Source organism: Nematostella vectensis, chromosome 3, assembly GCF_932526225.1.
Source record: "Nematostella vectensis chromosome 3, jaNemVect1.1, whole genome shotgun sequence".
Lineage (NCBI taxonomy): Eukaryota > Metazoa > Cnidaria > Anthozoa > Actiniaria > Edwardsiidae > Nematostella > Nematostella vectensis.
In genome coordinates this window covers 17,221,354-17,236,230 of record NC_064036.1, presented here as the reverse complement: position 1 = coordinate 17,236,230, position 14,877 = coordinate 17,221,354, and the positions used below count along the sequence as shown (strand labels likewise).

The 14,877-nt window shown below is 39.7% G+C and overlaps 1 protein-coding gene across 2 annotated transcripts; it reads right to left on the bottom strand.

Moving 5' to 3' along the window:
• Positions 1-129: 129 nt before the first annotated feature.
• Positions 130-14,872, bottom strand: LOC5514276 (lisH domain-containing protein ARMC9). 2 transcript variants are annotated; one of them, XM_032383860.2, is made up of 26 exons: positions 14,662-14,872; positions 13,745-13,870; positions 13,403-13,567; positions 12,505-12,660; positions 11,384-11,476; positions 10,862-10,889; positions 10,251-10,351; positions 9,868-9,942; positions 9,543-9,629; positions 9,145-9,188; positions 8,879-8,999; positions 8,546-8,644; positions 7,445-7,535; positions 7,186-7,309; positions 6,883-7,022; positions 6,003-6,079; positions 5,608-5,682; positions 5,085-5,240; positions 3,577-3,678; positions 3,439-3,474; positions 2,900-2,981; positions 2,634-2,689; positions 1,988-2,065; positions 1,875-1,918; positions 1,180-1,307; positions 130-1,080 (listed from the first exon to the last, which is right to left on the bottom strand). In XM_032383860.2, the coding sequence occupies exons 1-26, from the start codon at positions 14,710-14,712 to the stop codon at positions 1,046-1,048; spliced, it is 2,370 nt and encodes a 789-aa protein (XP_032239751.2). In that variant the 5' UTR covers positions 14,713-14,872; the 3' UTR covers positions 130-1,045. The 2 variants fall into 2 exon arrangements, with proteins under 2 accessions (XP_032239751.2, XP_032239753.2); XM_032383862.2 differs by lacking the exon at positions 12,505-12,660.
• Positions 14,873-14,877: the final 5 nt, after the last annotated feature.

Genomic DNA, 14,877 nt, shown 5'->3' with positions numbered 1-14,877 from the left:
AACCTGTTAGCCTGTTCTTATTATTTTGGTATATCTGGAGTGACATTTTCGGTAATTTTCAGAAACAAATTCATGAGCCGAATAGCACACAATATACAGTAGGCCTACAAGCCACCACTAAAGTCATAATGCATATATCTAGTATTGGCTTTATTTACACTATTCCCTCTGTACCAGAATAACCATTTTACAACGAGTATGCACAGATGCACTGCAGATGTACTAAACGGACATACCCGATAATAATCTGACTTATCCCAAAAGGTCTCAGCAAGACTTTGAAAGCTGAAATGCAAAAAGCCTTGAGGAGATTCTTGCAGGCAGGGTAACACATCAATAGGTGATCTGTAACTAAATAGCGACTGAAGCTAAGTTCAAAAGGCGTATTATCCAAGAGCTGTAGTTAATGAAATTAATGGAATGAATCAGGTGCATTGTTTTATCTTCATTTGCATGTATTTGCATTGAATACAGCACATGGAAAATTCGACGTTTGTGCATGGCCTGTTTGTTTTTACTAGACAGTAGACAAATAGCATCTTAGTAACTCGACTTAGTTTTGATATTATTTCCACTCCGTGTTACTTAAAATAGTATGAGCAGTAGAAAACTACAATTCATACCTCCCCTCACCGAGAAGGAGAAGGTGAAAAAGAAATAGCGAAGAAAGAAAACGAATAGGCCTAGTTTTCTTCCTTTGGCTTCTTTCTCTATCAATAATCTGATTATCACAACTGCCTAGGCTCCTATGAAAATTGACCCTGAATATTTAAAGAAAAAAGACGTAAAATAATTGTTAAATACTTTTTTCTCAAAATATTCAGTGTCCGTCAAGAATATGCATTCATCAAATTTTGATGAATTTTAAACAGTTTATTTCCTTCTGCGCCTCTAGCTAGTAAATTTTATCTGTAGGAAGGGGGGGTTGTATTCTGGGAGAGGTGGGGCAGGCTGTCCAAACCCTTGCCCTCGTGATTATTACCACAAACAGCTCTTATACTATCCCTAAGCTATCTCATATACATTGGTTCGGAGACGTCGTCCATTATGACTGACTTCCTTTCCTGGAACCAGCAGAGCCTAGGAGGAACAAAATGAGGCATTCATAACGATACTGAAATAGGAGAAATTTACTAAAATGATTTCATTCAGTTGTTCTGTCGAAAACCCGAAGATTACCTTGTCTAGACTTGCTCACCCTCGTTGGGGAAATAGACCTCGCGAGAGGGGGAGGGGTGGAGGCCCCTGTGCGTCCTAGCGGTTCTGGTGTTCGAGGCAGCTTTGGCCTCGACGAAAACGGGTCCATTCTGGGAAACACAAAACAGAAGAATCCACACTATTTCGAAGAGGGGAAAAAAGGGGAGAACAGGTGAAGGCTGGCACACACAGGGGGATATATAGCAAGAGGCGTGGCTAGGGTTTATCATGAGGGGTGCGCAGTCAGTCAGTTATAACATGATAAAGGTTAATAGTGCGATGCGCGCGCTACCGTGGCTACCAGGAATAAATTTAAAGAAAGTTAGCCAATAATAAGCATATTGCTTAAAAGCAATAAGCGCTTCTTTGATTGACGACATGAACTTCAAATCTAGGATGTTGTCATGTTCTGATGAGCACTGAAGCATTTTTTCCCCACTTTGGTGGGCTAGAGAAGTTCATCTCAATCTGACTGTCAAGTTGGCCACGGTAGCGTCCGTCGCACAGTAGCTCTGGCGATTTCTTACAAATAAAAGAAGGTATCATTATTCAAGGTGAGATAGGTTTGGGGGGGTGGGGGGGGGGGGGGGGGGCAGATATGCACTTCCCAGGCCTTCAACTCTCGCTACACGCTAGAGAGTTGAAGGCCTGGGAAGGCCATTTAATTTCTTACTTACTTTTGTTTCCGAGAACTCGTAGAAGACGTACTTCCAGGTCGGCTCTAAAAAAAAGTTTAGTGATTAAGATATTGTCAAAACTCAAATGTGCGAAAACAATACATAAAGCTTACTGCGTTGATGGTAACCGAGGGCTTTTCGTCCTCCGTAGGCCTGGTACCCGGCCTTGATGATGACGTCATAGGTCGACTCTGTAACAAATGGAACCTCTGTTAGTACCGTATATACTTGAGTAAGCGCCTCCCTCGAATGCTTATGCCTGCCCCGAATAAGCGCCCCTTTGAACCAAAGCTATTAATAAGCGCCTCCCCGAATAAGCGCCCCCCCCACCCAGGTTTTATGTAACTTAGTTAAATGACTATGTAGTTCTGAGAAAGCACTGGGGCTCAGTCCAAAGAAAGCACTGGGGCCCAAGGGTCAAGAGAGTATTTAATGGATGAAAGTTTATTTTAAAAAAGCTGCTTCAACTTGTAATAATGATATAGAAACTGACAGAAACTGATGTTTCTATAATATTTAAATGAATAAAAACACTTCGGCCTTTTGTTCGAAATTTGACCTTTTAAATAAGCGCCTCCCCCGAATAAACGCCCCGTCTGAGAGTCAAAAATCTAATTAGCACCGGAGCGCTTATTCGAGTAAATACGGTATTTTTGAATTGTTGATAAGTAGAAGAGAAATAGCTTTAACCTAGCACGCACAAAAAAATGGAGACCAAAAGAGTAGCACTGACTCCTAATTCAAAGCAATAGGGCTGACCTGAGTGGAGGCTGGCCGGATGGTGGTCGTCCCTGGCCTGCTGGGTATGTGAGGCGCTGCCAAACACAAGACAATTTGTGAATATAAAGTCACTCTATGCAATTGCAACAAACGAAATAACTTACCGTAGCAGTGTTTTTTGGTCCTGTGCAGTGATTGTGTTATGCTTATATACATAATAATTTCTTGAATCACTTGGTTGTATTTTTTCGACGTTTTGGCAATGCTGCCTTAATCAGCAGCAATCAGCGATTCATATAACTTACCGTCATTGATTGGTTCAGGCGGGCGCATGCCAGGCGTTGTCGGCCTGGTCAGCGGCTGGTCTGGGTCCACACCAGAAAAAAGCTGTGGCACAACAGGGTAAGATAGCTATAAGTGACAAGTCAAGGTTGGAAGAACATGTGCGTGTATCATTAGCTCTGCAGAGTCGACTACCAGTTTTTGGTGAACAATATTTATACTCTGGTTAACGAAGACGATTATTTGGGTATTATGATTGATTTGATGTGATATGCTTTTGAATATAAAAACAAAAAACACATATATCTCATTCTCTAAAGGCCAATTTTTACTATGGAAGTAAGCGGAGATGGGGAAGGAATCGAAAACTTAAGCATTTAAAAGTGTGTATAAAGCTAAGAAGCTAGACTACACTTTTTTTTTGCGCTAGCGTTAATTTTCACACGCAGAGTGAGCATCCTTTCCGGTCTCCGTTTCCTTCCCTAGTGAAAATAGGCCTTAAACGCACGCACATTAGGCTACATTTATACAAATGTTGAGAAATAATCTGGAAAATGAATACCTTGCTTTTAGGCTTGCTTTTTGTTGGGCTTTTTCCCTATGGTTTTAAAAACAAACAAAATAAAAACATGTTGTTGACATACAACTAAATGGAATGACAAAAAGAGAAAGATAGACTTACTGGACGAAGAGCACATACCATTGAATATTCAGCAGCTAAAAGCTCATTTCCCGCCAGCTCCCCCTCGACTGGGAGCTGGACTTCGTGTTTGTCCAACTCCATATCAATAGTATCCCCCTCCTAGATGAAAAAAAGGATAGGATGATAACACCCTTCTAGACCAAATCAAACAAGGTTTCTTGTATTCTTCCTAATAAATTTATCGTCTCCCTTTCATGGTATACTCTATAAACAATTTATCTATAGTACAACCCTTCTCCCATACAATAAAAAACACCGTCCATCCCTTTCTTCTTCTCTAGATAAATGAGACCACCACTCCCAACAGACGAAGTAATCGTCTCCCTTGCAAGACTTTCTAAATGAACACAGTAAAATAACAATTATTCCCTTCTTTCATTTAAAAAAAACAACTCTCCCACGAACAAAATAATCGGCATCCCTTTCTTTTTCTGTGAATAAATAAGCCCCCCCCAACGTACAAAGTCTTCGTAGTCCCCTCCCCAGAATACAAAAACACCCCCCTTATTATTCTCTAAGTGAACAAGACCGGCCCCACATAATGTCATCATCTTAGACCGGCTAAGACCGTGAAGAAACAATCCATCACCCCACCCCCACTTATATTAAGTCTTCACCGTCTCCTCCAGTGTAGACCATTCCTCCCAAGCATACAGATTAATTATCGCCCTTCCCGTCGTCAGACATGGGTCGTTTGTACCCCCCCCCCCCCAAACAAACACACACGCACACATCAACCCCTACACAAAACCCTCCCACACAAACCAAGTAACGTTGTCCTCCCCATCCACGTCGTCAGACATGGGTCGTTTGTCCACCCCCCCCCCCCTCCCTACGCACACATCACATTACCCTCCCCCACATACAAAGTAATCGTTGTCCTCCTCATCCACGTCGTCAGACATGGGCCGTTTGTACCCCCCCCCCCCCACACACACACACACACCTACACATTACCCTCCCCCACATACAAAGTCATCGTCGTCCTCCTCATCCTCGTCGTCAGACATGGGTCGTTTGTACCCCCCCCCCCCCCCCCCACACACACCTACACATTACCCTCCCCCACATACAAAGTCATCGTCGTCCTCCTCATCTTCGTCGTCAGACATGGGTCGTTTGTACCCCCCCCCCCACACACACACACACACCTACACATTACCCTCCCCCACATACAAAGTCATCGTCGTCCTCCTCATCTTCGTCGTCAGACATGGGTCGTTTGTACCCCCCCCCCCCCACACACACACACACACCTACACATTACCCTCCCCCACATACAAAGTCATCGTCGTCCTCCTCATCTTCGTCGTCAGACATGGGGTCGTTTGTACCCCCCACCCCCCCCCCCCCCCACACACACACACACCTACACATTACCCTCCCCCACATACAAAGTCATCGTCGTCCTCCTCATCTTCGTCGTCAGACAAGGGTCGTTTGTACCCCCCCCCCCCCCCCCCCACACACACACACACACCTACACATTACCCTCCCCCACATACAAAGTCATCGTCGTCCTCCTCATCTTCGTCGTCAGACATGGGGGCGTTTGTCGCTTGCGGGTTTTCCGTGTTTAGCTGCTTGATGATAAACTGGATTTGGCGCTTCAGCTCGGGCGTGTCGTCATCAAGAAAACACTCCAGGATGGACTCCATGCCCTGACAAAACATCACGAACAAGCTGATATAGCAACAATTTGGTCCAATAGGCAACCTTGCACAATAAATCACGTGACTTTTTGAGCGCGCGCGCTCCGGCTTTTGGCGGCAAAATAACGACACCAAAAACAACTTATTCAGCGCTTACAAGACAGCCTGAAAAAAGGGCTTATTTTCATTGGAAGATTTTATTTCCGAACTTAACATTAACATTTCTATGTTTTCTCTCTGCGTTCAGTGACTCTCTGCGATCACCTTAATTGTCGCTTTGATTAAAAATTTTACTAATCAGCTAATGTAACAGCACTCAGGGCATAAATAAAAGGTCAACACGACCTCTTGTAATTGCAGTTCGCTTCTCACTTACCATAGCTCTGGCTGCTTCCTTTATCGCTGGTAGCGCCAGCAAACTGTACAATGCGCCGTTGATGTACGGTCTGATCTGTGAGCAGAAAAGATGGAGAACTTGTTCAGTCAGTCAGTCAGTCAGTCAGTCATTTTTTTTTTACAGCGCGAAGTTAGTGGCTGTCGTATTCCACCACCCGCACTCCTCTGGCGGCTACAAAACTGGTCGTTTCTTCATGGAAATATTTTCCACAATTAAAATTTTGACAAACCCCTGCCCCTCTGCCTACTAGTATGGTATCTGAGATGTGCTATCGTCACTATGACTTGTGTGAGTTTGAGCGTCTAAGTACCGCCAAGCGTACAGCATTGCACTCCGTCTTGTATCTGTCCACCATCGGAGGTTCCGCATCTTACCTCCTGGTTCTCATGCCCCAATAAATCACTCAGAACTTTCAACACAGTTCCAGCATCAGAGATGCATCTTTTCTTCCCTAGTAAAAAAGCGCGCATAGTTCACAGGAAGTTGATCATCTCGATGACGGGATCTGCTCTAGCTTATCGGTCAAGACTATTTCAACTATCATCAATTTTCATAATAAAAATAATCATTATTATTATTATTGTTAAAAGGAACACAACCATCACCACCAACAAAAACAGCAACAATACCACCACTACAATCAACACCATCACCACCACAATCATCACCATCAACATCACAATCATCAACACCACGACCATCATCATCGCCACCAACAACAACACCATCACAACAATCATCATCAACATCACAATCAACAACACCACAACAATCATCATCAACATCACAATCAACAACACCACAACAATCATCATCAACATCACAATCAACAACACCACAACAATCATCATCAACATCACAATCAACAACACCACAACAATCATCATCAACATCACAATCAACAACACCACAACAATCATCATCAACATCACAATCAACAACACCACAACAATCATCATCAACATCACAATCAACAACACCACAACAACAACTCATCGCCACCACCATCATCACCACAGCAACGATCATCACCACCACCTTGACAATCATCACAAGTACAATCAATATCACTAAAATAACAGACGATTTGCACTAAGAAATCACGTGACTTTAGATGAAAAAGTCACGTCAGAGAGCAGCGTAATCTGACCACCAAAGTCATTCTCTGACAGACATTTGCGTAATCTGACCACCAATTTCATTCTATCACATACATTTGCGTAATCTGACCACCAATGGCATTCTCTCACAGACCTTTAGAGCGTAGGACAAGGTTCATTAGTAGTGCTACTGCGTATTCCAGCGCGTAATCTGATAGAGAGTCATGATCCTCTAACAGCCCTACAAGCCACTGGATGAGGTCGTTCTCGATCATGACAGACTGGAGTCTTCGCCTGAGAACAAACAGAACCACTGTAATGTCCATTGGGTAAATGCAGCTTTGCACAGTGTTCAAAATCATTAATGTCGATAAATATGCTGGATGTATTGTTAGATGGAGTTGCCTCAGGACTCAGGTTGTTAGGTGTTAGGTTGTTAGGTGGTGAGTGTGCTTACCTCAAGCTTAGTTTCTGCAAGGCGCCGAGTATGTTGTCGCTCGTTATAGACGTCTTTTTCTCGGCCACAAGTGTGGAGTGCAGCACAAGAATCAGGTCGGAGTTTTGGGTGAGATATGATCGACCTACAATGGGCATTAAGGGGCATTTAGTTCAGGGGTGGGGTAATTCCAAGCACAGCAGCATGATTAAAATGGGTATCCATCTGCAAATTTAGACAGGATTTAAGACCTAAGAAAACATTATAAATCAACACTGACCTGCCGCCAGCGATGCCATGGCGTTGATGAGCCTCGCCATGTACTGTCGCACAACGTCACTTGCATGGCTCAAGATCTGCAAAACACCCTTCTGCCAAACAAACAGTGAAAACATTATGTTATGGATGTTTATAAAAAAAACAGAGTAGGCAATTAATCAACCAAGTATGTCAAGTTTCCTGTGAACTACAGGCAATGTAACAAACAGGGAAACACATACCCGATTACAACCAGGAAAAGGGAGACATACATATCCGAATATCATGAGGTACAGAGAGACATACATACCCGAATATCATCAGGAACAGGGAGACATACATACCCGAATATCATCAGGAACAGGGAGACATACATACCCGAATACCATCAGAAACAGAGAGACATACATACCGGAATATCATCAGGAACAGGGAGACATACATACCCGAATATCATCAGGAACAGAGAGACGTACATACCCGAAAATCACCAGGAACAGAAAGACGTACATAGCCGAATATCATCAGGAACAGGAAGACATACATACCCGAATATCATCAGAAACCGGGAGAAATACATAGCCGAATATCATCAGGAACCGGTAGACATACATACCCGAATATCATCAGGAACCGGGAGACATACATACCCGAATATCATCAGGAACAGGGAGACATACATACCCGAATATTATCAGGAATAGAGACATACATACCCGAATATCATCAGGAACCGGGAGACATACATACCCGAATATCATCGAAACAGGGAGACATACATACCCGAATATCATCAGGAACAGGGAGACATACATACCCGAATATCATCAGGAACAGGGAGACATACATACCCGAAAATCATCAGGAACAGGGAGACATACATACCCGAATATCATCAGGAACCGGGAGACATACATACCTGAATATCATCAGGAACCGGGAGACATACATACCCGAATACCATCAGGAACAGAGAGACGTACATAGCCGAACATCATCAGGAACAGGGAGACATACATACCCGAATATCATCAGGAACCGGGAGACGTACATACCCGAATATCATCAGGAACAGAGAGACGTACATACCCGAATATCATCAGGAACAGAGAGACGTACATACCCGAATATCATCAGGAACAGAGAGCCCAAGAAGGTCATGGATGATGAATGCTCGAGCACTTGCAATACGGGCATCCATGTTCTTAGCTTTGGTTAAACGCTGGAAGAAGATTAAGGTGAGTAATGAGTGACAGAAGCGAGAAAACTATTGTTGTCTATAGCCAGAACTTTTGAGACAGCAGATTTTTCTTTTCTTTTCGTGGGGTAGTGGGGTAGAAAAGAAAGAAAAAAAGAGCTTTGTAAAAAAAAACTGCCCAAACCACTTAGCCATCATATTGCTGTGTCATATAATAAAGATGTATAATAAAAGAAGTAATGTAAGTGTGAATCTCACCCATCGTAAAGCCTGAAGGAGAAGGGTTCGCTTATGGTCTGGCAAAGAAACTAAATCACTCTTGATCTTTTCAAAGTCTAGAGCTGGAATGCTGTTTACTTCAACGCTTTCTGCAATCAGACTAGAGATCACCAGTGTCAAATTTTGTTCACATTTGAACCAAACATTCATTTTAATTTATGTTGGTATGTGTTTAAGTCCAGAGTAGCTACTATGCTATGATGATATACCAGTGTGACAACTAGCCACCAGATGTTCAACCATACCTTTGTGCATTCTGTGCAATGGAGGCTCGCAACATGGAGCTGGCCTGTTCCAAAACAAAAACAACAACGTGAAAAGACATTTGCAACAATTAGACCCAAATTGGTCAGCCTCATTCTACACACAAAGGGGAAAGGGGTACCTAAACAGCTCTTCACACTCCAAAGTACACTTATGAAGTTCACAAGAGAAGAAGGAGGGCAGCTTGATTAACTTGAAAAAAAGAGATACCATATCTTAATAATGACCCCAAACTATTATGATTGGCAATAGTTTTGGCCTGCAATAATTTACCTTATATACAAAAAGTTTTATAACTTGCATGTCTGGCAACCTGTAAACAAACAAGGTGGACGTCTATCTGCAACACTCCCTAGTATCACAAGAACAAGCTACGTACTGTGCCTGGTTTAGTAACATCTATGGAGTCTTGGGAAGAATTATTGAACAGCCTCATACAAATGTCATGTAGATACTCTGGGGTGACCTGAAGGGAAATATTAGATTTCATGTAACACATGATTTTTGATTAAAACTGGAATGGCCAGAACAAAGAAATAATAATTCAAGCATCCCCATTCTAAACAGTCCATATATGACTAAAATGCTTTATTAATTATGAGTGTTTTATGGGGTAAATCAAGAGAATTATCTTCCAAAGGTTATTTGATATGTAATTTTGCTTGAATGAATATTAACAATTACGTATCTATCAGTGCCCATACCATTTTCCCCCTGACAGCATTCTCCAGTGAATCTACCAGTTCTGCAGCAACACCGATCAGCTTATGATAGTCTCCCTAACAGAAAGCAGAGAACTTTTGTGATGAGAATTCATAAAAAACTGCAAAAATAACTTTTCGATTCATTTTCAAACTCAGCAAACAAACCAAACAAAAGAACTGATTTTAGTTACGTAAGAAATTGTATGAACACCAGAAAAGATTGCTGTTGTTGTGATAATACAAATTGCAAACTATTCTGGGGAAACTTCAAATTTGAGAAATACCAACATTGGTCAGGGAGAATCAAATTGGTGACTAATTTCTCTTCAACAATAATTGTCCAGTTTTTATGTGGAAAAACTCCATTAGTACTATAAACTTACCTGAATTCTTGAATACTTCTTGAAGTGCTGAGCTGAGCGATGCTCAACTTCAGAAAGCTGATGATGCAGCAGTCTCACTTGCTCTGCATGTATCTTTCTCTCTAGAAGATCATAAAAAGACATAAAAGGATACAGGTACTGTAACGGTTATGGTCTGAGACCCACAATTCAGAATCTGAGACTTTTGTCAAATTTCGGAATCTGAGGCTGAGCTTTTACAAGCTTATTTTCAGATGACTTGCTCAAGGTATGTCATGAACATCAGTTGAAAAAGAATAAAGTAGAGTTACAATACAATCTCCCTACAGTATCTAAAGTATCTGTTTAGAGCGAAAGATCAAGCTTTGAAAAAGAAGGGGAAACCCGTAGCATAGTAGCAACATAAAACAGATCGCGTTAAAAAATCTGAGACCATGGTAGAACAAGAATGAGGCTTAGAGCCCTGTAAAATTTTGAAAAAGAAAACAAGACTTCAAGACTTGTGTAAAAAAATGCTGAGATTCTGAGACTTTGAGAAATTTTTGTAAGACTTTTGAAATTTCAATGCACCAATAGTTACCCCTTAGCCTAACTCATGATTGAAACTTATATTTAATAAAATAACCACATACCTTTTTCAACAGTATCAGGACCAACTTTCTAGTGCTGTGTCAAGACCTTGTCTAACTACTCCCCAAAATTTAACTAATGAGCTAATGATGGACAAAAGATACAGAGAGCTGTCAACTCATCAATCATCACTTGCTTTTTGTTGTAAATTGTATTCCTGGTATATTTTCTTCTTTTTTATGTTGTAAAATGTGCAAATAAATAACAAATTTATTCTCCCAACAAAATCACATTTAGCCATAAGGAAGCAGTTTTTCTCATTTCAAAATAAAACAAAAATCCGACTTCAGGTTCAGGCAAAGAGAGGGGGGAAACATTGCAGCTTTTGATTCAAACACAACTTCAATCAAAGAATTGAAAAACTTGGGAGGAGTTTCTGTTTATGTCGGGACCTCCTGCAACTATAGCCTAATGTCACACCAGTGACAAAGTTTGAGGATTAGCAACATTTACTATGATTTATTTATTTATATCATTATTATCATTACGATCTTCTAATTGTGTGACACTGGTATAAAGGATACAAATAGTGTGTAAAGCTTTGGTTTCTCTTGAGACTTCAAAGCTGTTTTCAGGAATGAATCAAGGGTGCTTCTCAGCTCGAGGCCCCATGTGTTCTGAAAAAAAAAGAAAATTGTGCATAATGAAAGTGTCTGCTTAATTTTTGCAGAAAAAAAAACCATAACTAATTGTTTCCGCTGCTGGCATAAAACAAATGGCCCAGAGTAAGTAAACAAATTGGGGGAAGATTGTTTGTTTTAGGTTTCCACAGTCACCATCTACAAGCAAATTAATAAATAATAATAAAAGAAAAAGCTTTTGTGAGATGCTAGCAGCATGTTGTCATTTGTCCCTTTGGTGACGTAGCTTTGCTGAACTGGGCACCTTGTCAAAATGTTCTAAACTAAAAACATTAAATTACTTTCCCACATTGCACAGCCATGTGAGGACCTTAGGAGATTACACCTGGCCCTACCAATCGATAAAAATCGATCATCGGAATCTAATTGAATTAATCAATATTAATCGATATTAATCAGTTGATTATTATTGATTGATATTGGAAATCGATAATAATCGATACTCACAGCCCAAAAGTACTCAATCACATTGATTATTATCGATTAATATTGGGTTTTATCGATTTCTTATGTTTAAAACTGACCGCTGGAAAATTGAATCTGTCATCACCGTTACCACATGAACTGGGGATGATACGTCTAGCTTCTCGGCATGTGTTCATCTCTGCTAAGTAGTGCTCTCTTATTGAGAATTATATAGGTTAATTGCTGTTATCTTGTATCGTGAATGTGGTTTGCAAATGGTACAAAGAAATCGATATTTATCAATATAATTAATAATAATCCATATTTTCAATATTTTTTGATAATAATCGATGATAATCGATACTTACAAAGTTTCACGTTATTGCTTTCTATCGATTCCCGATATTAATCGATTGATTGATATTGATTTTTATCGAATACTATTGATTATTATTGATTATCAGAATTATCGATTGGTAGGGCTGGGATTAAGCACCATCCACGGAGGATTAAAATACTGTCAGCTGTTTAATGGAGGTGGAGTTGAGCATATAGGATCCTTGATTTCACATATAAAGCTTTACTATCAAAGGACTCACTGAAAATAATGGCTTGAATGAGGGGTGAGTTGTTGGATCAGGAACAAATGGAAGAGCATAATATGGTAAGAACTCAGTGGTCTGGCTGAGGCCTGCTCCCTTGTTTTCTAGGTAGGCCTTGAATATTCTCATAGATTGTTCAAGTTGGTGCTTGTTCTTAAATAAAAATAAACAGTCAACAGTGATCCTTACACATAAGGGGGACTTGAAGAAAGGACTCTAAGAGAGATAATATACAGTAGTAGAAACAAGCCATGCAAAGGCGATATCCCTTAAAAAACAAAAGCGATCAAAAGTCCTGGTTTTGCAGGACATTTGTTCAGGCCTAAAGATGAGTTTTTTCATGAATATGGACAATGCTTCTTGGTCAGTGTTTTTAATACGCCTTAATAGACACAATCACACAAAAGACAAGAGCTGATGAGAACTCAAACTCACTCTCACACACTCTTCAACTATCATTTACAGAGTTTATGATAGTTGGTAGCATTTGATCTATTGTGAATTATAAAGTTTAATGAGGTAATTTATAGCAGTTTTCACAAAAAGTGAAATTTTACATAGTTACAGATTCAATGATGAATCCTGACGTCAAATAATTGACTGCACTGATTTCAAAACGTGAACCACTCTCATCAACTCTCAAAGACCAAGATTGCAACCCTGTGAGAGTAAAATTGAGTAGAACCCTCATTGACTCTCATCTCTGTTTGTTGCCAAAACATGTTTTGGCCTTGGTTACTATAAATTTTTGTAATTATAATGATTCGTTAAATAGCAAATAAACCAAAAGGGCAAAGTAAAGAGGTAGTGTAGCAATCTTGAATACAATTTAGTTATTAATTTATTTAATGCCAACAACATTGAGAGTGGTTTCCCAATATCCCAAGCTGTATACCTGTCTGCCATTAGTTATTGGGTAGACAGCGAAGTAGATATTGAGATTAAACTCCAGCTTTTGACATGTGGAGTCAGACTGTAGGACATCAACAGGAAGCTTGTTGTTCCAAGTGGTAAAGAAGGTTTGATAGCTCCCATTATCAAAGGCTGATAAAATAGACAACTGAAATAATAAAAGAAAAAGTAAAATTTCCTTTGTGATTATTTATTGGAAGATGAGGATAATAAGCATCATAGGTGTAACCTAGGAGTCCCGTCTTTGGACTGAAATGTTAAAGAATGAATACACGGATGAAGTTAAATTCCACTCCTTCATATTTCACAAGATCATCTTGCTCACCTGTAATTCAGAAACTTGATTTTCATTCTGTGGTAATGATCCTTTAAAATCAGCTTTCTTGCCAAGAAGACTCAACTCTTCTTCAAAAGCTGCTATTGTTTTGTTATAGTTTAAAAACTCAAGGTACTGAATTAAAATGAAAATAAAAAATAAAATCAATCAAAGTCTAATAATCACAACTAAGTCTAATAATCATCTAATAATCACAACTAATATACAGAGTAACACTCCTAACAAAAAACTTTTCCTTTAAAATAAATCAAACTGATTTTCAATAACTGTGTTACTAAGATTTATCTTGAAGTTAATTTGCATTTTCTAAATATCACAAATGTCATACAAGTCAGAAAATGTACAATTGTTTTCGATGACTAGTAATGGTAAAGATTGACAACATAACCATCTTTCGTATAAGCATTATCAGAACAATTTACAATTTGGCAATTTTCCAGTGTGCCTCCACAGATCTTTAAAATAATGCAGTTGCTAAATGAGGGGTAGACGCTCCAGTTCTTGCGTGAGCTAAATAGCTTTTAATTTTTTTGAATAACATTTATCGATGTATTTATGTCTTTGAAATAAAAAAAATCCCTTGCCTGTGTACAGTAGAACAACGCTACTTTGGGTTGCACTTTGAAAATTTAAAATAGCTTTTAATTTTTTTGAATAACATTTATCGATGTATTTATGTCTTTGAAATAAAAAAAATCCCTTGCCTGTGTACAGTAGAACAACGCTACTTTGGGTTGCACTTTGAAAATTTGTTCCATTTTTATAATTCTTGGCTATCTTTAGGTTTTAACATTAAAAACTAGTCTAGAAATGGATCGCAAAATTACCTTAGATACCGAATATGATTAAGAATTTAGCGATCGAAATTCGTGAAAAACCGTTGCAAATCAGGAAAAAAAACATACCTCTGACACTATAGCATTCAGCTCAGGTTCCACAGAGATGACAGCATCCATAATTTTTCAAAGAAGGATCATATAAACTTAGAGGCAGAAAAAGAAATCAGATTTTCATCAACAAATCGACCATGTTTGAAATGTCCGCCATTTTGTCTTTAGCGCACAGGATTCTGGGAGAAGGTACGAAACTAGAACCCAGATCTCTTTTCTTTTTGTTTGTTT

Coding starts and splice junctions, on each gene's coding strand:
- LOC5514276 (XM_032383860.2), bottom strand. CDS start 14,712: ATGGATGCTGTCATCTCTGTGGAACCTGAGCTGAATGCTATAGTGTCA. Junction 9,189..9,542: donor ATGTTACTAAACCAGGCACA/GTACGTAGCTTG, acceptor GTTTTGGAACAG/GCCAGCTCCATGTTGCGAGC. Junction 2,066..2,633: donor TCCGGCCAGCCTCCACTCAG/GTCAGCCCTATT, acceptor CATTTGTTACAG/AGTCGACCTATGACGTCATC.